This window comes from Chenopodium quinoa, unplaced genomic scaffold (assembly GCF_001683475.1).
Source record: "Chenopodium quinoa cultivar QQ74 unplaced genomic scaffold, ASM168347v1, whole genome shotgun sequence".
In the NCBI taxonomy this organism is placed as follows: Eukaryota; Viridiplantae; Streptophyta; class Magnoliopsida; order Caryophyllales; family Amaranthaceae; genus Chenopodium; species Chenopodium quinoa.
In genome coordinates, this window is record NW_018745684.1 from 108,206 (window position 1) to 132,094 (window position 23,889).

At 39.3% G+C, this 23,889-nt stretch overlaps 1 protein-coding gene across 3 annotated transcripts; it reads right to left on the reverse strand.

Annotated features, from left to right (window-relative positions):
• Positions 1–566: 566 nt before the first annotated feature.
• LOC110717806 (OTU domain-containing protein 3-like) lies at positions 567–7,812 on the reverse strand. 3 transcript variants are annotated; one of them, XM_021896583.1, is made up of 12 exons: positions 7,598–7,811; positions 5,883–5,989; positions 5,601–5,676; positions 5,081–5,230; positions 4,653–4,714; positions 3,616–3,700; positions 3,322–3,471; positions 2,836–2,950; positions 2,271–2,392; positions 1,968–2,065; positions 1,254–1,386; positions 567–1,023 (listed from the first exon to the last, which is right to left on the reverse strand). In XM_021896583.1, exons 1-11 carry the CDS (start codon positions 7,643–7,645, stop codon positions 1,260–1,262), a joined length of 1,140 nt encoding a protein of 379 aa, XP_021752275.1. In that variant the 5' UTR covers positions 7,646–7,811; the 3' UTR covers positions 567–1,023; positions 1,254–1,259. The 3 variants fall into 3 exon arrangements, with proteins under 3 accessions (XP_021752275.1, XP_021752276.1, XP_021752277.1); XM_021896584.1 differs by lacking the exon at positions 7,598–7,811 and having other exon boundaries at positions 5,601–5,683; XM_021896585.1 differs by lacking the exon at positions 567–1,023 and having other exon boundaries at positions 1,299–1,386; positions 1,976–2,065; positions 7,598–7,812.
• Between the last annotated feature and the right edge of the window lie 16,077 nt (positions 7,813–23,889).

Here is a 23,889-nt window from a genome sequence, read left to right on the forward strand (position 1 = left end):
CATAAACGCACTTCTTCCATTTTTTTAGATACATCATTTGCAAAAACATGAACTCTTAAATATTTTTTTGGAGATGAGAAAGATAGAGAGAAAAGCATAGGTTAAAAAATTAGTCCACGGCGGGATATAAATTTCATCCCTATATTACTCTGTTTGAGTTACTTTCAACATTTAATGCAAAAAATGAAGATGATACCTTCAGTAATTTTTTTTGATATTTGAGAGAGTTTCTATTTTACTCATTGATCTTTAACAAAGGAAAAAAAAATCCAAATAACTTGTCAAATTGCATCAACCACACTAATACCAGAAATTCATGAAGTTGTTTAAGTCAAAAATCTTCAACACTTTCCACGGAGTTTATTTCAACCAATTAAACTTTCAAGGGTATTCCACACTCCTTGAGTGTGAGGATTAAGCACAAGCACTGCAAATCAGTAATTACGTACCTATTGATCTCTACACACGACGATTCATTATAATTTTAACACCGAAGAATACTCGTGTTTAATTTACTTCAAGAAGTGCCAATGCATGAATCAAAGTTCAAAGATTTACACCAAGCATATCCATAATACTCGTGTGTCTAATTTAATCAAACAACTCATTGGCAAAAATCCTGAATTCAGAGGCTAATGTACAACTTTAGTTATTCACAAGCAAGCAACAATCTTCACGAGGAGGTAAAAAGGATGTAACGAAACAAGTAGAAGAGGAAGTATTGAAATCCAAATCCTTTTGAGTTAATGCTATCAGCCAGAAGCCAAACATCATAACCTCGTATCACAAGTCACCGACTCACTGCAATCTTAGTGTCATTTCGTTCTACTCGTTTTAAATACAAAGATAATCACGAACATCCCAGAGATGCCAATATCTTGTCAAAACCGTCAAGCGCTGTTGTAATAATGTAATAGGGAAACATTCTATGCTACGACAATCACAAGTCACAACATTGCCTTTTTCACAGATTTCATGGGTAATCGGCGTGTTTATAATACGGAGTGAGTATGGTTTACCACACTGCATATAATTAGGCACACATGAGATATGAGAACTGAAATTTCATATTCTAAGCAGGTATTACTTAGATATGATAAGCGTTGTCAAAAAGGATTTCTGATTGAAGAGAAGAATAATTTTCAAGCAGATGATAACACCATATTCGGGAAACGCAAATGATCTTTTCTCAAATAGAAGATACACGAGAATGATGTTGAAGCTATATACAAAGATAAAATATGTAATAATACCTTTAATCAGATACACAATGCACCCATATCAGGCAAATTACTGTTTGACCCACAGGAACCTGCTTTGGTAATTGGTATGACCTTCTTCCTTTGCTTCATCCTTTTACCCCTTCTAGCATGAACTTCGTTGTCACTGATGACACCATTGAAATAATTAGGATTAAAAATAAGAGGCATCAGCTGGATAAATTTCTTCATTAAAATAGATGCTACAGCGGCTGCACCTCAAAAGCATGCAGCAAAAATTTAAGAAGAAAGTGTTCTCATTTGAAACAAGAACCTCAAGGTCATCATAAAGTTCTGCAACCAACCATCCCACTACCCTAGGTAAGATTACCTACATAAATTCCTGATGCGCGAATAGCTTTGAAGTTTATAAAATAAAGTTTTGAATTAAATTGTACTTCCCCAGCTCTTAGCAACGTCTATAGAATATACTTAACTTCCCTGGGTCTTAGCAACTTGAAACATGCTAACTCCCCTTACCCTAACTAAGAGCTGGGGAAGATTATTCTATGTCTATAGAATAAAAAGAAAAAACTCCATCAGCTCTTAGCAACTCAAAAATGCTACCTTCCTGTTAAGAATAGGACACTAGACTAAGGCAATATACTTGAATTTCTGACAGCTAGGAAAGATTAACACATGGCAAAACCAGCATAAAGCAGATTGAATTAAATAGCACAATGCACAGGATTTTTGAAAAGAGCATACACTACAACTTTAGAACAGGTTTTTCCAGAAGCTGCTCCACAACACGCCTTATGTTTTTTCTTTGATCCACAAGGGCAAACCTTATTATTAGGAATTTTCTGCAATTGTCAAAGAAAACTGTCAACAAACTGAAAACACATCCTAAGAGAATCATATAGTATAAGAAACAGAACGTGTTCTAACTGCAATTTGAGATAGGGAAGTAAGCATGATTTGACCAACCCACCCCACTTTTCGGAAAAAGGAGGGACTAGGGAAGGGGAAGGGGAAATAGAGTAGAATAGAAGAGAATAGATAGAGCACCTTGTCAACCTTGCTAGATGTTTTGGAACTATCAACAGCTTCAATGTCAGTTGAATGTTCTTGTATCTCTAAAGGAACTATGTTTTCCACATGGTTATTAGATTTTGTCTTTGCATCTTCGTCTGGATGTATAGGGAAGATGGAAACAAAATTAGAAAAGTAGAATATGGAAGCAAAAAGATACTTAGAATAAATTGAATCCACAATGACAAAAATCTTTGTGGCAGCAAAATATACACTAATATACTATGGCTAAGTCGTTCCTAGTATCCCCTGGACAGGATGTTTTGGTGCCCTTCACAAGGTTCAGATATATTTGCTGCAATTCTGTTCGTAAATCTAACAGACTCCTACAGAAGGCCGAGTCCTAGATTATTAGTAGTGGAAATTCTTGCCTAGGAATCCCCAGTGATAACACTCTGAGAGCTTTGTGGTCTATGTAACTGTCATATGCTCAGCTACCCAACACTCTACCAGAACATAAGACCAAGTGTTTAAAGACACAAATTATCAGGTTGTGGCATTGCTTTGATATCTGTTATATCCTACAAGTATCAACCATTACCAATTTTATCTTTTTCATGACAAACACCATTTTCCTTTAATGTTTCTCCAGCTTCTTGTTCTGCTATCAAGAACTCAGTTGCAGCATCAACATCACCATCCACTTGCAATAAAACCTGCAGGATTTTGAATTAAAAAAGTGCATGTTACTTGAAGTCCCATTACAATATAATCCCCAAGTAATGTGACATTCAAGATTTGCAGGCTCAATGATTGCAACATAGGTAATCATCACTAAGCCAGAAAATTGGTTTATGAAAGTTCCACTACAGAAATGAATAGAGGAATCTAATCCCCATACCACTTAATCATGTTCAAATTCAAAACATCAGACCCAATTTCAACCTTGTCATTAATGCTCCTAGGTTTTTAGAATTTTAAATGCACTACCATATATTCTTACAAAAATGTTAGCTAAAATGATGAGAAGAAAATCATAATGTCAGCTGAACAAAAAAAATAAAATGCATTTTAAAATGTGTATTACCTGCTCAACCTTTTCAGCATCATCACAACCACTGCCTGCCATGACCATTTTAAGGGCCCCTTCGTAAACAACATATTTTAAATGTTTTGCTTTTGATTGACTGCCTGCAGATTTTGGTTGTTGTGCACTTGCTGTAAGATTATCATCAGCCTATTTAAGTAACAAAAAAAAAAAGAAAACACATTTTGTCCTCAGCAGAGCGCTAAATTATAAAATTTCAAAACATTTAAAGGGCCAACAGACTTTGAAATTTTTTTTTTTTTTTTTTTGGGGGGGGGGGGGGGCGGGGGGGACCTTAATCACGATAGGTTTAGCAGGTCCGCAGCTCTGATCTTCCTTTAATCTTAAGCTGTTGTAGTGCTCTCCGTCGTGATAAGACCTACATAATTAATGTAGGCCATGTTGGTGAATATCATCAAAAGGTCATCAAGTCTGTTTACAATTATACTGCAAGTGAAACAAGACGACACCACTATTTCAAAATACTTTACTAACAAAGTGAATTGTAAGGAAATGAAAGTGGCTGGTACATAAAATCAACAAGTACCCCATGTTTTCTTCTCTAATAATTCATTTTAGGAGGAGAGTGTGTCAAGGGAAGACTGTACAAAGTAGATTGGACAGAATAAAACCCACATGTCCTCTATTGAACCTGGCTTTTGAGAAACAAGTTGAAATATTAGTTTGTGTGCGTGTGTGTGTGCTATAAGGGAAAATAGGGCTTCTCTCCCATCCTGTAAATCTGCACATGAGTTGGGATTGGTCTGACGAGATCATCCCAGTTCGTAATAATAAGAATCTAATGGAGTTTGGTCGATTCCGAAGCTTTCACAGATATTGGTATTTCTCTGCAAAATAGATGAAATTCGATTGAAGGGTTAAGTCCTCTTACTCATCTATGCATCTTGGAACCCTTGGAGGTAGGTTGGATGGTGGAGTAACTACTTTTATGTTTTCTAATGGTGGAACAGGACAGGTATTAGTTTTCTCCAAAGACAGCCATGTACTGCTTATGTGCCTAAGTCACAGATGCAGTGTTAAAGATTTCACTTCAATCCAATTATTTTCTAAAAACAGGAGCCTTCATGTCTATGATTTATCCAGAGGGTGTAAATGTTAGAGTGGTGTGGTGTACTATCCAATGCATAAATTTGTGTCCCAAATTTGGAGCAGCGCAAGGAACATATTGAAGGTTTTAATAATATTCCAATTATAGCAGTAGATAATCAACTACACAAAGTACCAGACCACAAGATGACAATTCCCAGGGGGAAAAAAAATTGGGTCCATACCTATAAACATGGAGTGTAAAATTAGATAAAATCACTTACAGATGAATCATGCGTGCCCCCTGGTCATCAAAATTTCGTATGTACCATCGAGGTGACATATGCTGAAATATGATCGCAGTGGAAATGTAATATTCAGTATGGTTGCAGAAATGCAGAGGTAATCTAGAAATGCCATGCAAAACTCCTGCTAATGTACGTATTAAAAATAAACCACAATGTATGTGTGTTAAAAGATTCACCATCACTTTTTGAAGTAAGAGAATGAGAATAAAAGGTTTTCATGGATCAGGAGTTGACAAACAAATATTGTATAATACAGATGAGCATTACCATCGAAGCAGAAAATCAGTCAAAGAAAGCCCACAAATATTTCAATAAGCTAGGAAAAGAATATTCCTGGATACATAGGAAGGCATAGGAAAAAATTCATCTGATTTTAGGGGACTGGGGAAGAAGGAAGGCCTTACACGATGAATACAGATGTTAGTATGAGTCACAAGGGTAGCTGCTTGCAATTCCATATGTCCAGCCCATGTGCCATCCTTTCCCATGGACTGGCAGTATTCATCAAAAGGGACATCATCCTCGATAAATGGCTCAAATAGTTCACGATTTTTCTGTATAAAATTGAACAAAAAGTAAGTACGTCTGATTTGCTCCCAAATGATTATAATGACCATAAACACTCGTCCAGAAAATTTGCTGATTTGGAACTTTTCCAGTCTACAACAAAGTTTCATTGTAGATGATAACAATGGGCTGTATTGGGGAAAGATAACTCTGATTACGCACATGTAACTATATATGCTAGACAACAGCAACACAAAGGAACAATTACAAGCTTTCATCTTTAAGGTCTTCTATAATGCGTCTCAGCAGCATGGCACTGGTGGCTGGTATATGTGATAAAAACAAAATTTGAATTCTCAAATTAATGATGTTATGAATGGAGGGAAAACTACCTACTACAGTTATGTACTTGCATACCTCGATATACTGCACAACCATACGACGATACTTTTCATGTTCCTCTTCATTGCCCTCCAACTGATCAGCCAAAGCCCTGCAAGCTAGATAGGATCATCAACTAGCTTGTTTAGCGAGTGAATTGAAGGGGCTATACATACCAAACAATTATCCCATGCAAATGCCACCCATGAAAATTCAAGAAACTAAGTGACAAATCAACACCAAGAAGCACACCCCCACACAATTACACAAACAATGCATGTTGCAGTTAGAAACAGGGAACCTCCGGTAAACACTGACCTGAAGAAACAATTGCCATCAGCTGTCACTTGGATAATCTTCAAATCCAACAAATCAAGCTGAGCACGGAAGTTAGAGATGTCACCCTGCTTTCCATGCTTTTTGGCCTGGCCACATTACAGATATGAGAATGAGATTTACAAAAATCATGACAATCATAAACAAGTCATTAAATCACCATCAAGGAACACTAACACCCAAATGAACATAAAAACCACTATTTTTTGTAAGCATGACACACAAGTGAAAATGATACTCGTAAAGTATAAATCATGGCCCGTTTGGTTAGCGGTCATAAATCATGGAAATGGTAATGAATTTGTAGGTAAAACAAAAAACAAAAAAAACACGTTCACTACCTTCGTAATAGAACCCATCCCTATACAAGTGAATTTCTTCATGAATTTCCATTACCACTCAATACCACCTTGTGAATGGTAATGGATGGTAATGAAATTTTATGAAGAAAATGAGGTTTTATAAATGACCTCACATTGTAATGACATACAAGTTTTTTTTTTTCACAAACCTAAACACAAATTAATTACCATTCTCAGGATGTATAATTGTCTACCAAATGTTCCGTTAGTTCTTAGGTAAATCACTACAATTCTCCATTTAACTCTAAAAATTTATAAATTAAAGCTCATAGGTAAACAATTTTTTATCATCAATTCAACAAACAAATCCAAAAATACCAATATCCAAGGAGATTTCAGGTGAGAAAAACACAATGCACATCAATATATGTTATCCTCACTCTTCATTACTCCAAAAGTCCAAAACCTAAGGAAATGACACATATATTAGCAACGCCCGACTTTTAGACATACAAACATGTCAAACATAAATATTAGTCTACAATATGGCTAATTAATGGGCTTGTTTGGTTGACATTAAAAAAATACATGGAAAATGAGTTCGTGGGTGTAATTTTTGGTTGACAAAAACACGGGTAAGTGGAAGGTCTCATTTACTTCCCATTATCAAACCAAACACGTTTTTACACTTCCTAGTTCTTGAGAGATCCGATATTTTCTATGTTCAACAAAACGATCACTATGTGTTTCAAAGTACAGTATAAGCTTCCAAGATTGGGGCAACTATACCATAGATCATTACCCCCGATGGATCAATCCTATTCTTCTATATAACACCAGACTAATAGCATAACAAAATTACACAAAATCAAATTAGTTGCAAGCCTTGCAACTATAAATCAGAATATTGGTTCACTAAAATAATAATAATAATAATAATAATAATAATAATAATAATAATAATAATAATAATAATAATAATAATAATAATAATAATAATAATAATAATAATAATAATAATAATAATAATAATAATAATAATAATAATAATAATAATAATAATAATAATAATAATAATAATAATAATAATAATAATAATAAAATAAAAAAATAAAAATAAAAATAAAAACACCCTCAATTTCAGCGGGAAGTGACGGATGATAATTAATTCGAGTACTTGTAAATTTACTAGATTCACTAAAATTGTAAGTACTCGTAATAATAAAGCGAAAAAAGAAACTACGAAGTACTTAACAAACATGAATTTCATTAAATTTGAAAAAAAAAAAATGTTCCATAATAATAAGGGCAAAAAAAATAAAAAAAATAAAATTGCAGCAAAATAAAAAAGGCACGAAATCAGAGCAAGAATTAAAGAAGTAAGCAAGAAATTACTTGTGATAGTTTCTTAGGTTTGGATTTTTTATGCTTGGCTTGAACCATCCTCTCACCGTACGATTTAGCTTAAACTCAATTAGTTTGATTAATTTCCGACGCTTTTTGCAAAGCAACTGAATATCCGACGCTTTTTGCAAAGCAAATTAGCAACTGAGCTCTCTGCTTTCTGCTCTGTTGAATTGAACTAAATTACCAGGGAAGAAGAAAGAGGTAGACGAAGGAGCTATTCAACCTGTTTCAACTAAATTGTTTGGGCTGCTAAGTTAGGGTATAGTGATCTGGGCCTTTTTACTAGTCAGCCCAATACGTTTCTGATTAGGGCTTTGAGAATTATCTTATACGAAGTAATTAATTTGGTTTATGTGAATACTTGGCCCAACATCTCTTGTTATGCTAAGTTTATGGCCTTGTTTGGTTTGGAGAGCTTTTACTTTATTGACCTATTTGTTAGAGGTTTGACCAATATGCCCATGTGGTGTTGGATAACCTTTTAAAATATTTCTTAATATAGTATTAATTTGAAAATGCATCTCAAAATTACGCGTCGATCGGTGTAATTAATGTTTATTTTATATTTCTACTTTTAATTATCTTATCCAACGTCCCCGGGGAGTTCATTAGCTTTTGCCATATAAAAATGTTAATTTGGATATTTGGTAAATAGCTTATTGAAAAAGATTTTATTACAAAAAACAAAAAAAATTTAATTTTTTTTTAATCAAACCTTTTTGTGAAAAAAATAAACTCAAAATAAGAGTTTTTTTTTTATTATTTTGATTAGCTTATTGAATTTTTAAAAGGCAAAAGTTAACGAACGCCCCGGGGGTTGGATAAGATAATTAAAAGTAGAAATATTAACTTAAAATGTACATTAATTACACTGATTTACGCGTGATTTTAGCATGCATTCCCAAATTAATACCTGATTAGGGGATTTTGCTCCCACCAATTGGAATGCGCCACGTGGGTCAATCAGGTCCTACCAAGTGTCCCCCAGTTGGAACTGTCAGGGTTTGCCACGTGGCACACGCCTATTTGTCCACCCTGGACCTATTATGTCATGACACGTGGCTTCCTCCATGCCTAATGGAGAAACCGGCCACCTAGGCCCAACTTCCAAGGGAAGCCCAATCAGCCCTAGGTTAACCTAAACCTAGGATTGACACGTTTCCCAAGGTTATAAATACCTCCCTTAATCCTCATTAAGGGGGATTACGCACATTTAGCACTCTCACCTAGAGAGACCCAATCACTTTTATTTCCGCGTTAATTACTCCTTAATCAAGTACTAACTTGACCGTCGGAGGCGGATCTCCAATCATCCGGAGCATCCGTTTGTTTTGCAGGTACAGGCGTCCGGTTCCAGTCTCGGAATTGTAACTCTCCCGCAGGACATCAGAAAACCCCGAAACATTTTGGCGCCGTCTGTGGGGAGAGTACTTTTGAGATGACATCCACGTCTGTACCGACTCCTGAAGAGAGGCGTCCCCTAGAAGACCCTCAAGTTCAGTCGGACCATGATATTGAGGAAGAATTCGAAGTTGAAGCTCACACTGCTTCAGACGGGACCCTAAGGGCCCGACGCACCCGTCATACCGAAATGAGGGAACGGGAACATCTTCAAACTGGACTCAGTGATCCAGCCGGCGCACCGCCTGTTCAGCAGCAGCCGGCTGATGGGTCTAAACAGCCAGCCCAGAAGAAGAAAAAAGAATTCAAACCATACTCCCTAAAGTATGCGTTTAACAAGGATAGCCAAGCTATCCTAAAGGAAATCAAGGGACGGATCTCAATTGAGAAGTCAGTCCCCATGAAGGGTTCTGCAAGCAACCGGAACCAAGAAAAATTCTGTGATTATCATGAAGATGTTGGTCATCACACCAACGAATGCATCAGTCTCATGCGGTATCTAGACCGCCTGGCTGAGCAAGGCGATCTTGACTCTTATGTCAAGAAATCTACTGGGAACACTTCCTCGAAAAAGCATTCAGCCAAAAAGAGTCAACCGGCCGACAACTCTGATACAGATGATGCAGTCGTCTACACCATTGCAGGCGGCGTTGCAGGAGGCGGTCCCACTATTAGGGGCAACAAAGACAATATCAGGCGGCTAGATGTAAATTCTGTTCACCAAGAACGGCCCCCCAAATATTCATTTCCAGAGATTGTCATCACTGAAGAAGATCTAGGAGGGGTAAGGGGGCCGCATGACGACCCTATCGTTATTGAATGTAAAGTGGCCAACCAGAGAGTTGGCCGAATCCTTATAGATACTGGAAGCTCCTCAAATCTTATCAGTAGCAAATGTCTGTTAAAACTAAAATATCAGACTGATTGCATACATCCGGCATCCCACCCTTTAGTAGGGTTTGGGGGAAGATTCGTCCACCCAGTGGGACGAGTGGATTTACCCATCCGCCTGGGTGAAAAAGGGGAAGGACGACACATGGTAGTCCGGTTCCTGGTAGTAGAAGAACTCTCGGCCTACAACATGATTCTGGGACGACCAACCCTGAATAATTCCAAGGCTGTTATAATCCCATCTCTTATGTTGCTCAAGTTTGAGAGGGATAATGGAACAGTCGGGTCCCTAAGGGGAGATCAGAGGATGGCCCGAGAGTGCTATCTCTCGGATATCAAGCCCACTGTTATGGTCGCTGGGTCAAGTGGTGGAAAAACAGACCTTGACAATGTCAAGAAGAGTGCGCCTGATAAGGAAGCAGGCGACAAGAAGAGAAAGGCAGCCCAGACGGGGGCCGCAAGAAAAGACAGAAAATAGCAATCATTGGCAGAGGAGCGGTCAGATGAATTCCGCCCTCAGCCGGCTGGTGAGCATACGGACTTGATCTTAGAAGACTCACGTCCTGAGAGAACGATCAAAGTTGGGACGACTGCTCTGAGAGTCTTGGGTGACGATTTTCACAAACTACTGAAAGAATACAAGGACATCTTTGCATTCGAAGTCCACGAAATGCCAGGCATTATTCCTGACCTGGCGGTACATAAACTAGCTGTGGATCCGAAAAAGAAGCCGGTAAGGCAGAAGAAACGGAACCATGGCGAAGAAAGAAGTCAGGCGGCAGCCGTCGAAGTTAAAAAACTACTTGATGCAGGGTTCATTCGGCAATGTTACTTCCCAGACTGGGTTGCAAATGTGGTGCTTGTTAAAAAGCCGAATGGCACCTGGCGAATGTGTGTAGACTACACAGACTTAAACAAGGCATGCCCCAAAGACAGTTACCCTCTGCCTAAAATTGATAACCTGGTCGACTCAACAGCCGGCCATGCTTTGATGAGCTTTATGGACGCCTACTCTGGTTTCCATCAAATTCCTTTATGGAAGAAAGATCAGGAGAAGACGTCCTTCGTCACTGATCAAGGGTTATACTGTTACACGGTCATGCCGTTCGGTCTTAAGAATAGCCCGGCCACCTTCCAGCGAATGATAAACACTGTGTTCTTTGATCAGATTGGGAGAAACGTCGAGGCATACATTGATGATATGATTGTCAAGTCTAAGCTTCAGATAGATCATCCGTCGGACCTCCGAGAAACTTTCGCCACACTCAGGCGGCACCATGTCATGCTCAATCCCAAGAAATGTGTATTTGGAGTTGAGTCTGGGAAATTTCTCGGATTCCTTATCGATCAGAGAGGAATAGAGGCGAACCCTGAGAAGGTGCAGACGGTCATCGACATGCAGTCGCCTCGTACCGTCCGAGAGGTTTAGAAGTTAACAGGTTGTCTGGCGGCCTTGGGAAGATTTCTAAGCCGATCAAGCGACAAATGCTTATATTTCTTCCAAGCCATTAAGAAGAAGGCAAGGTTTGAATGGGGGCCGGATGCTGAGGCGGCCTTCCAGAAATTGAAAGTTCACTTGCATTCCTTACCGAGGCTGGTCAGCCCTTTGCCCAAAGAAGTACTCTATATGTACCTGGCCGTCTCTGATCATGCGTTAAGCGCTGTTCTTCTTGCTGAAAGAGACGGTTGTCAGCTACCGGTCTACTTTGTCAGTCATGTACTAAAAAATGCCGAGTTGAGGTATCCTTTAGTGGAGAAATTTGGTCTTGCGCTCTTCATGGCTGTTAAAAAATTGAAGCCCTACTTTTTGGCACATGCAGTCGTCGTGTTACAGATCAACCTATCAAGCGGCCACTGACCACCATGGAGTCGTCAGGCCGGATGATCAAATGGGCCATAGAAATGCAGAGCCTCGAAGTTACTTTCGAGCCTAGAAAAGCAGTGAAGGGGCAAGCCTTTGCTGACTTTATTGTTGAGATGACTCGTCCCCCTAATTCTCGAGATCCAGACCAAGTCTGGAAGGTATATGTGGATGGAAGCTCTACTTCAAATGGTTGTGGAGCAGTCGTCATATGTCAGTCGCCAGAGGGCGACAGGTACAAGTATGCTCTACGCTTCAGTTTTCAGGCCTCAAACAATGAGGCAGAATATGAAGCTTTACTAGCCGGAATCCGCATGTGCAAGGCGGCAGGGGCACGAAAGATAGACGTCTGTTCCGATTCACAATTGATAGTGAGTCAGTATAATGGCGAATACGAAGCAACCCATCCGGCCATGATCAAGTATTTACAGGCGGTACGACAGGCAGTCGGATCCCTTGAAGATTTTCATCTGACTCAAGTGCTGAGATCAGAAAACAACCAGGCGGATGCACTTTCAAAATTAGCATCATCCGCCTCTTGTGATACTCCTCGAACTGTTTTTTGGGAAGTAATGGAGAAGAGAAGCATCGAGGAAGACCCTATTGGAATCCTAGACAGAAGCTCAACCTGGATGGATCCAATCAGGGCATATCTGACAGACGGTACCCTGCCGGATGATCATCACCAGGCGGCAGCGCTGAAAAAACGGGCAGCCAGTTTTGAAATGTTAAAGAGAGAACTTCACAAAAGAGGGTACCTTCAACCCTACTTAAAGTGTGTTACTCCAGAAAAGGGACGAGAGATACTAGACGATCTTCTCTCTGGTTATTGCGCTTCCCATATAGGCGTTAGGTCGCTTGCTAAACGGACAAGGCGGCAGGGCTACTTTTGGCCTACTTTAGAAGCAGATGCAATGAAGATGGTGAAAAAATGTGACAAGTGCCAAAGGTTTGGCAAACTAATTCAACGTCCGGCTACTGACCTCACTACCATTCATAGCCCACTACCATTCATAGCCCACTACTGTTTGCTAAGTGGGGCATGGATATTCTGGGTCCCTATACGCTTGCTACAGGCGGAAGGAGGTACATACTTGTTGCAGTCGACTACTTCACTAAATGGGTGGAGACGAAGGCTGTAAAGGGAATCAAGACGAAGGATGTAATTTCATTCATCTGGAAAAATGTCATCACTCGGTTCGGGGTTCCCATGTCTATGGTTTTTGATAATGGTCCCCAATTTGAGACGACTGTTCTCAAAAGCTGGTTGGGTGACCAAGGAATTGCACACCACTTTGCATCAGTCGGTCGTCCACAAGCAAACGGCCAGGTAGAAGCTTTTAATAAAATCATCTCAGACGGTCTCAAGAAAAAGATTGAACGAGAAGGCGGCCTATGGGCGGATGAATTACCACATGTTCTCTGGGCCATTAGGACGACTGAAAAAGGGGCTACTGGAGAAACTCCATTCCTTCTAACTTATGGTGCGGAAGTTGTTCTTCCAATTGAACACTACGAGCCGACTCTTCGAGTAATGTTATATGACGAAGAGGCAAACTGGGAAGCCATGCGCCTGACATTAGACTCACTCCTAGAAAGGAGGGGCAATGCTGTCTTGCGCCATGAAATTTACCGCCTGAGAATGACTAGATCATACAACAAAAAAGTACACAGGCGTCCACTCAAAGTGGGGGACTTTGTACTTAGAAAAATGGAAGCAGTTGGTAGGGCTAATGAGTCTGGAAAATTAACTCCCAACTGGGAAGGACCCTACCGAATCTATGAAGAGGTCAGGGACGGTACCTACCGTCTGGAAACACCAGACGGTCAACCATTGCCCCGAACCTGGAATGTAGATAATCTTAAGAAATATTTCTTTTGAATAATGTAAATAGTCGAGGGCTACTTAATAAAAGTTTGATGTTTCATTCAATTTTGTACTAAGAGGGGCATGCCTACTGACAAACAGTCGGCTACTCTCCATGTTTAATTTTTATTCTTACCTAAGAGGGGCATGCCAACTGACAAACAGTCGGCAACTCTCCATGTTTATTTTTCATTCTTACTTAAGAGGGGCACGCCGCTTGTCTCATACAACCGGCTACTCTCCCATAACACAGTTCACCAAGAACTATCAAAGGCTCATAGCTAAAATGATCAGACCAGGCGCCAAGCCAACTGATCCAAATATAAGTTCAATTCGACCTGTCCCAACATTATAGCAGGCGTCCGACGGCATCCATCCGGATGAAATTCGTCGCAGAGAGCAGCTCCCTTTTGGGTGGAACATTGTTCTATAAAATCATTACACGACACCTATACGACTGTCTAACCAAGACAACCACGTAGCCGTTTTCCGGACAAGGCTACCCCTCACTTAACTGACTAATCAGGTCAAATAAGTGTTCGCAGTAACCATCCGTGTCAACCAACCGACTGAACTACTTGGGATAAGAACAGTCGGTATCTTATGAGTTAATAGCCAACAAACATTGGCAAATAAAGGGGAGCAACCGGTACCCACCGCTTGAAACCTCTACTACTCAGTTACCCGGCGACTAGGTAACAATCATGTTTACTTGGTCACTCCTTAAAAAATTAGTATGAGACTAAAAAGGTTTTCATACAGCGCCTGTTCACACTAGGTTAAATGTGGCGGGAAATAGTCGGCCTGGACCGACTAGAGTCTCTAGCTTAAAAAAAAAAAAAGCAAGGCAGGTAGGAAACCACCTTCCTACTTGGATAAAGGGGATCCAGTCTTTAAAGTGGCCGACTGATCGCTTAGCCTGGAAACAGACAACCAGTCGTCCAGGGGCATAGGTGGTGTGATTAACTACCTTGTACCTGTCCACAACTATCGGCCATGCAAAACAGTCGGTATAAGTATGCAATTGGATATCAAAGTTTCGATACTTAACAAATTTTAACAAATTCAAAACGAAACAAATTCGAAGGACTGGCATAAACATTCATGCCCCCGGCCCCTTGGCCGGGTAAAAGATACAAAAGAAAGCCGGTCATGAAGACCAACAAAATATTCAGAACCCCGGCCCCCTGGCCGGGTAAATAAAAACAAACGGCACGCAGGCCGTGAAAAGAAGACATAAAGCTTAAGAAGGGGGCAGATCTTCAATAATAGCAGTTGTTGCCTGGTCAGCACTCTTTTTGCTGGACTCGGCTTCAGCTGCATCCTTCTTCGATGCATCACCCCCAAGCGGCACAAGCACCACTACCGGCTCCTCCTCCTCCAACGCTTCGTCCTCAGCAGCCGCCAGGATCTCTTGATTATATCTATCAGAACACTGGCGGTACGTTTTTTCCCAGGAGGAAAAGTCGGCATTGGGGAAGAGGCGGCCCCAGGTCAGGCGCTGGATTTGAGCAGAGTCTTTCATCATCTCCCGGACCAGCTCCTTCTTTTCTTGCTCGGCCTTTGCCGAGAGCTCCTGAGTAAGACTCTTCTCCTGGGTCACCAGGCGTTCCTTAACGTGTGCCAAGGATTTCTCCAAGGTGTCGTATGAGGACATTTTTTAGCGAAGATGTCTCAGCTCGGCCTTGAGATTGTTGATGGTCGCCTCCAGCTCATTATTTTTCTTCTGGGCCGCTTCTAACTGAGCCCGGACAGCAGAAGTAGCCTGCGCCTGATAATAAAGAATATCAATTGTCAAAACCTCATTTTGGGCAATTTAAAACATTGCCTTATCACAGTCAGAGGTGGCCATAGCTTTTGCAGCCTTTACCTCTTTGTTCTTCCTGTCAAGCGGCTTGCGAAGGCCGTTCACTCGGAGCAGGGCCTAAGTAAAAGGGAACAGGCGTCAGTTTCCAAACAAAAAACAGGCGTCCTGGAATTTAAATAACCAACAATATGCTAAGTATACCTCAGCAAGGACCCTTGCAATCCCGTCTAGGTCAAGGGTGCCGACACCCCTGACCGCCTCCCTTTCAGCTGGAGGAACGACTTTGATCATAGACTTGGACACCTCGACCAAGTCCGGCTCCTGAGGGCCGGCTGCATCAATCATAAACAAACGAGTTAGACCTAGTAAAGAAGGGAGCAAGTCTAAATTCACAAGGACAACTTCATACTTCTAGGCGGCCCGATTGGAGTTTTAGAAGGAGTGGACGGCTGTTTCTCAGCCGCCGCATGTTTCCTGGCAGAACCAGGAGAGCTCGCAACAGTCGTCCTCCGGGTCTTGGAGTCCGGCTGTTGGGAAGAAGAGGCTCTTGGAGTGCCCGACTAAAAAAAAAAAACACTCGGTCAGTATATTCATAAACCCAACTTCAAAAAGAGAGTGAAAGGTTCGAAGCTCACCAAGGGCGCCCCCTTGTTGGGGGAGTCGGTTGAGGATTGTTGCATGATGGAGGCTCGCAACATGGCCGCCGCAGTCTTAGAGGCGGTAATTTTGCTCATGGCGTCCGCTGCAAAAACAAATAGCAAAGTTAATAAAAAGTCATAACAGTAATGCATGGAAAAACAGAGTATTCGACAGGCCGGCTACCTCTTGAACACCGACTGCTAAGGCCACAGGCGGCCAGAAAGTACTCGTCATAGAGCCATTTGAAGCTCGGGACGCAGTACAGGGGTACTTGCTCTCGTACCCCTGTAGTAGAGTCGACCCTCGACTCTACTTTAAAGAGTCCTTTATCCAGGATCTCTTTCTTGGCTTTGGGGGGAACAGGCGGCATGCTGCGGCCGCCTGCAAGAAGAGGCGGATTCCTGTTCCACTTGTTGAAGCGCTTGTTCAGCTCTATGTCTGAACTTTCAATGATAAGGAAGATGTTTCGCCAATCCTTCCACTTGTTTGCTTTACCTCTTGTCATGAGGTAGCCTCTGTGGCTCGTCAATTGATACCAGCCGGTATCGCCTGCCTTAGGGGTCCGGCTGAGGTAGTTCATGTGGGCGAAAGCCTCGAAGTTTGGCTCCACCCCGTGCAGTTCGCACCCGGCCACATAGCCGAGTACGTTGACCCAGGAGTTTGGGGCTAACTGCCATAACCCCAACTCATACCCATCCAAGATCCGCTGAACAGCCGGATGTAATGGGAAGCGCAGCCCAGCCCTGATGGCCGCCTCGTAGCAGCCAAAGCAGGCTCCATCATAACTAGTACCAGCCGGCCAGACGACTGTGTCTTCTGGATCCGGCACGAAAACTAAAAAGCCGGGGCCCATTGTGTGGTTCGCAATAAAGTTCCCCACTTTCTCTTGCATGGCCGTGATCCGGCCCCGTGGGACAGTGCAGTAGTAGGGGGTATTCTGCTCTCGGTAAGAGGCGGATGGCTCCGCCCAATTGTCCCCCTTCTCAACTGCGTGAGAAAGTCTCGCCTCTTGTAGGCGGCTGTTTTTCTCTTCTGTGTCCAGAGAAGCATGACCAGAAGAGTTAGACTCGGATTCATCCTCTGACGAGTCCGAAGAGGACGACTCCTCCCCTCTCCCAGAGGGGCCCGCCTCCTCTCCTTCAAAAGAAGCAGGAGAGAATGTAGACTTGTCAACTGTAAAATTGGAAGGGGTCACTTTGACTCCTCCCTCAGAACTGTCGGCTTTCAAGCCCCTTTGGTTCACTTCCACATCTGGCGCCTGGTCAGATGTTTCACTAATCGGCACCCTGTGGGAGGAGCCGTCTGAGTTCGAAATCCTAGCAGTTCTTTTTGTTCTGGTCATCATGTTCTGCATAGACACAGAAACAGTCGGACTTTGTATAAAGGGCAAAGATGGGTCCGGAAAAGGGCAGGCGGCACTCCTAGTCCTAGATTCAGCCGTCCCCGGTGACCGGCTGATCACTAACCTAGGTCGTGTCGTGTGCTTCCGTGGTGCCATTTCAAAAAAATAAAATAAAGAAAAAATTAAGAGTAAGAGAACCGACGGTTACCTGAACGAGTGAAGTTGACGGAGTTTTGGAAATCTTGTGTAGTCGGTTTGTCAGAGCAGGCGGTAGGCAGAAAGGGTCCGAAATGTCAGAGCAAGTTCAGGGGTCCGAATGTTCTCTCTAAAAAAAATGTGAAAATGACTGAAGTCAACACCCCCCTTATATAGGCGAAGTGAGAAGTCGAAGGGTCACTTCCAAAATTCAAAAATTGGGCGGGAGAATCTCTCGGCCTTTCGCCGGGTGATACCTGTAGCAGGCCGTCGCCTGTCACGTGCCACCTGTGAGGGGCAAATGATTAGGGGATTTCGCTCCCACCAATTGGAATGCGCCACGTGGGCCAATCAGGTCCTACCAAGTGTCCCCCAGTTGGAACTGTCAGGGTTTGCCACGTGGCACACGCCTATTTGTCCACCCTGGACCTATTATGTCATGACACGTGGCTTCCTCCATGCCTAATGGAGAAACCGGCCACCTAGGCCCAACTTCCAAGGGAATCCCAATCAGCCCTAGGTTAACCTAAACCTAGGATTGTCACGTTTCCCAAGGTTATAAATACCTCCCTTAATCCTCATTAAGGGGGATTACGCACATTTAACACTCTCACCTAGAGAGACCCAATCACTTTTATTTCCGCGTTAATTACTCCTTAATCAAGTACTAACTTGACCGTCGGAGGCGGATCTCCAATCATCCGGAGCATCCTTTTGTTTTGCAGGTACAGGCGTCCGGTTCCAGTCTCGGAATTGTAACTCTCCCGCAGGACATCAGAAAACCCCGAAACAATACCATTTAGGAAATTAATTTAAAATAAGCTTATTGAACATTTAGCTTTTTAGTAATTTCATACACTAAAACAGCTAAAAATTAACAATTATTAACTAAACACTTTTACACAACCATCAACTTACAACCACTAGTCAAAACAACTAATATAACCACCTATAACAATCAGCTACCAAACAAGGCCTATATACTTCCTTCGTTTTATAGTTGATACATAATCTTTTTTGAAAATTTATTTACGTTGACGCGAATATCTAGTCTTGTTATTATGTTAAAAATGTTTTATGCTAAAGTCATGAGAAATTTTACATGTATCCGGGTGTGCTTAGAGTTAAATGTATTCAAGGATATCAAATGAACAAAAAATTATATTTTAGAACAGTTTAGGCTATATCTCAACATAATAATAAAATAAAATTGGGGAAAAAACTTTAGAAATTATGACATACGAAGCACAAAGTACCATGCAGAAGATTGGAAAGCAACCTAGAAAAGATTGTAAAGCAAATTCCCATCTATGTCTTTTACATTTTACTTGCTACATGAGTGCATTCCCTACATCGCGTAGATAAAATTTTATGTACATTCTTTCAAGTTTTAACCATTTATTAAGTTAAAACAAACTAATATAATATCTTCAAAATTATAAATTTACAATAGATATAAAGGCCTATTGGACTATCAATAGATAACTAGCTCACTCGATGAATTGTATCACTTTATTTGTTTTATATATTTTGGAAACAGTTTTAACTAGTACACTGGTCGATATCATTAATACCCACTCTGATCCATATTGATAAAAATTATGGAGGAGTTACTTTATGCTTGCGTATAATTAGTATAAAAGTCAAAATATTATGATTAATTTAAATTAAATCATGGAGTATATAATTGTATTAAGAAATGAAAGATCAAACTAAGATGTCGATCACATCATCGCCAGTAGGTAGAAACTATAAAAGACAAATGCATAATTCCGAGCTACTTTGCGAAATGAAAGTGTAAGAATTTTTGTCGAATAGCGATACATTGTTTACACTTTACACATACTAATAATCGTTATTAAGCAAATTTATGTTGAAGATAAACAAATTAAAGAATAAGCAAACATAGAGTGCATCTTAAGAAAGCATTTTGAAAAGACTGATATAATTTTGATACCAACCAAATTAATCAATTAATTATGGGCTAATCAAAGTGGAAAGTCGCAGGACCTCCAATAAGCTAGCTAGCTAATTAAAGATAAGGACACCTAACTAAATGATTGTCTCTATAATGCTTAGTTAGGATGTATAATAGGATCATAATATTCTCTATCTAATGGAACATAATCCTAATTATTATTTCCTCTGTTTCTTAATATTTGCAAAGACTTTCATTTTGTAAGTTAGTTTATACATAATATTTATAATTTAATAAATAAAAAAAATACTTTGAGATTAATCTAATAAGATCTCATATAATTATCTTATGCTAATAAAAAATAATCAAATATAGTTAAAATAGAGTGTGTTAATAATATAAAAGTCATAGTGTTGTAATTACAAAGAAGAGAGGGATATATTAAACATTCCAACAAAAAACAAATGAAGTGGACAAATTATTGCTTTGAATTAAAAATTAGCTCATCACTCCCTTAAAACAAGACAAATGGTGGGATGACTTTGCTCTAGAACAATATCTGTGGGGTTTAAGCTAGATATATTTATGTATGTTAGTCAAATTTTCATTTAAATATTGCATGAGAGATAATTTAAGCTCTTTTGCTTAAAATTTATGCTGATTTTATTTTGTTTTTTACTTGTATTATTTTAGTTAGTTGATTAAAAAATGCGAAACCTAATAACGTGAGCTGGAGAGGCAATTTTCTATAACTTTCAACAACTGTCATATACTGTTTTTGCTGCATTGTCTGTCTATATCTCGTCAAGTGTTTGATTAATTATGGACCAAGTCAAATTTTAGTTGGAAGGGCAGTGCTAGTTGTACTATTTTGGTATTGTACAAGCTACAAAGTATTAATAAATACTCCTTAAAAAAAAAACTTTAGTAACTTTTTACATATTTACCACCTACCTTGATGACATTGATAATATACTTTGTATTATCTTTAAAAATAATCACTATTGTTATTCTATGATATACAAAGTATGCGATCTTCAAAACGTATATTTGATCATTAATATTTCTAGCTTAATTAGTTCAATTTACAATTGAATATGAAAAAGCGTAATACTCTAAACATTTAAGGTATCGTCTGTGTCCAAAAACTAATTGAGTTTAGAAAATTCGATCAAACAAGAGTCAAAACCCATTCGTAACACTCCACGGCCAAAGTTATTGTGAGAAGCAACAATAGAAAACATGAGGACATGGCCATTATTACAAGATAACGCACTAGTCATGCACAAGCACAACGGCCCCTACGCACTATTGATTTTGTCACATACTATAGACTACACTACTAAAATGTATTTGTACAATTATAATCAAATCTTCTCAAAGAAAATAAAATAAATTGATATAATCAATAATTATAAAAGTCGTTAGGTAAAATAATCAGTCAGAGATATTTCAAGGTTACCATAATATTGTCACAAACAATAGGCCCCACAATCTGTAAAAAAATAAGGTAGAAATAAAAAAAGAGAAAAGCTCGAAGCATCGTTGATGCCTACGGCCATATTTCAACTCCGGGCCCGTAATTAAAGTTCAGGTATCACTTATTAGGAACATAAAGCTTCTTTTAATTAATTGCGACTTTTTTGGGGGGTTAATTTGTAAACATGATTTTGTTTTTGTCCTATTTGTACCTTTTGGTTATGTGACTCAAGTCCCTCCTACGAAATTTCATAGTCATGGACCTTGAGCCAAATCCTACCATGGTCCCTCACCGGCTCACTCCTACGTAAACTACATACACAACACATTATACGAGGTATAATGTGTAGGTATTACCGTATTAGCCTAACGTACTTGTGGAGAGATACTCGAAATAGTTATCAGACATTATTAGTTTTGAACTTAACTTAAAAATGCCTAAATTTATTAATCTTGAACTTAAATAAGTGATAATTAACTTATGATCCTAATACAATGTATGTTGTGAAAATACTTAAAATAGGGTGTGTATAAGGTTAAATTAAAATGAGTTGATCCTTGAGATTTAGGTTGAATTAATGATCGACTATAATCCATTTATCTTTTTTTCTTTTGAGGAAAAGTCTTTGGTCCATTTATCTTATATAGTTATACATCAACAATAATAAATGTCAATATATGAAATGCATGCATCTTAGTAATAGCGTATATACATGATTACACGAATTTCTTATGCATGGTACATGCAAAGTGTTTTTGCACACACAAAGACATTGTAATATTTATGGCTCAGAAAGCTAGCTAGCAAATAACAATTGAAATTTTTCAATAAATATGTATGTTGTACACCCAAAAGTTTTGAAATTGTTAACACGTAAGGATATCAACAATTCAACATATTATAATTACAAGACAAAGAAATTTAAGATGTAATTAATACTACTGTGGAGATAGATAGATCTACTAAAGGTCCAAATTAAAATAAAATACATATAATCATATTAATCGAAATTACTACGGAGTAACACTGATCAAATTGACTCAATGTTATAAATTAAGTTGTTTATACTAAAGATATTTAAAGATATCACATATCTCTTAGCTTGATTATTATGATATTTAACATATATAATCATAATGTAATATCTTTGATATTATCTTTTGGATTCATAATTATTGTTTAATTCATTTATACAGTATCTTTTAATGTATTATAAAGAGATTGTATATTTGTATTAGGTCTAACTCTTGTAACACTACACTATAAATATAATTAAGTTTTTCAACATATTAATTCTTTCTCATAATTCTATTAAATAAAATTTTACCATTGAAAATTGATTTTATACTAAATAAAACTGAACAATAAAAAGTACTCGTATGTTTTTTATGTGAAGAAAAGAAAAGGCTTATAGAGTACGGTGTAGTAAGGATCACATCTAACGCAGTACGGAGTAAATTGCGGTCATAAATCACTACCATGTCAAGTTCCATCATTTTTTCCACTTTCATTTCCTCCATTACCAACCGAACATACCCCCACCCACCCCCCTTCCTATCCTCTCTCCCTCCGTCATTTACAACTAATTTTAATTACTCTGTCGTGCTTCCTTTAATTTGTTTTTAAAACGTTTATCAATGCATAAATCTGATCATCAATACTTCGACTCATATCTATAATAATCAAATAAGCAAAAGTTAAAAAAATAAATAGATAATATTTTGAAATTATATATTAAAACGAACACTAACTTTACGGGTAATTATAAGGTTATTCGATTAGTGTTATAGACAGGCTATTTTGTTAGGGCTATAACTTATAAGGTTACTTAGTAATATAAGGCCACTTTGCCTTTATATATAAAGGCTACTTTGTTATTTGAAGGTTACTCAATATAAAGAGTACTAGAGATTAAAGTTACACTGTCAGTATTACAGGGGTTACTCAATTAGTATTATAAAGGTAACTCTGTTTTTTTACAAGTGATCATAATCAGCCGCACAAAAAACACAATAAATATAACAAGCTTTTAAAACTCTATGATATAAATTTATTACCTATAAATCACAAAAAAAGGTAATACGACGGTATGAATATTGTGTCACTCACATTAAAATCTCCAAGGGGCACCTAGCGTTTTGCACAGTTGAAGTAAGCTAAAAATACACATCATCCACCTTTCCACCTTTTATTAATAACATTAAGGAAAATTTGCCAAGAATAATACCACCTTTCATCGGTATTCCAATAATAGAACCACCTTTAGATTATCTCAAAATAATACGACCTTTGACACACATCTTCTATAAATAGAACGTGACCTGTTGGTAACCTGTTTAATAGGTTACTTGTGACATGTGTCACAATGTGATTAGTTTTTTTTTATATCAATTTTCCATTTTTTAAAATAGCCCCCCTAATCGGAAACCACCAGCGTGGGGCCCCCTCTTTTCCCCCGTCTCGTCCTCATCCGCGTTTCCGGCCCCCTCCCCTCTCCATCCTCGATTCCGATCTCCCTACCCCGTCCCCGATTTCGGTCCCCCTTCCCTACCCTGTTCCCGATTCTGAACCCCCTCCCTTCCCTACCCAGATTTCGACACCCCCCTCCCCTTCACGCAAGCTTTCTCTTTCTATTTCGGTTGGTAGGGGATAAGGTTTCGATCTCTCTTTCTTTTCCGGCAAGTGGTTGAAAAGGTTTTAATCTCTCTCAATTTTCCAGTAAGTGAGGGAAATGGTTTGGGAGGCGATTTCGAGGGCAGAGTGGTGGTTTTAAGGCGGTTTCAAGGGCAGGGCGATGATTTTGAGATAGTTTTAAGGGCGAGGCGGTGGCTTTGAGGCGATTTCGAGGGTGTGGGTGGGGATACGTGGCTGTTCGAGTG

Coding starts and splice junctions, on each gene's coding strand:
- LOC110717806 (XM_021896583.1), bottom strand. CDS start 7,645: ATGGTTCAAGCCAAGCATAAAAAATCCAAACCTAAGAAACTATCACAA. Junction 4,715..5,080: donor CTAACATCTGTATTCATCGT/GTAAGGCCTTCC, acceptor ATCATATTTCAG/CATATGTCACCTCGATGGTA. Junction 2,066..2,270: donor CATCTAGCAAGGTTGACAAG/GTGCTCTATCTA, acceptor TGACAATTGCAG/AAAATTCCTAATAATAAGGT.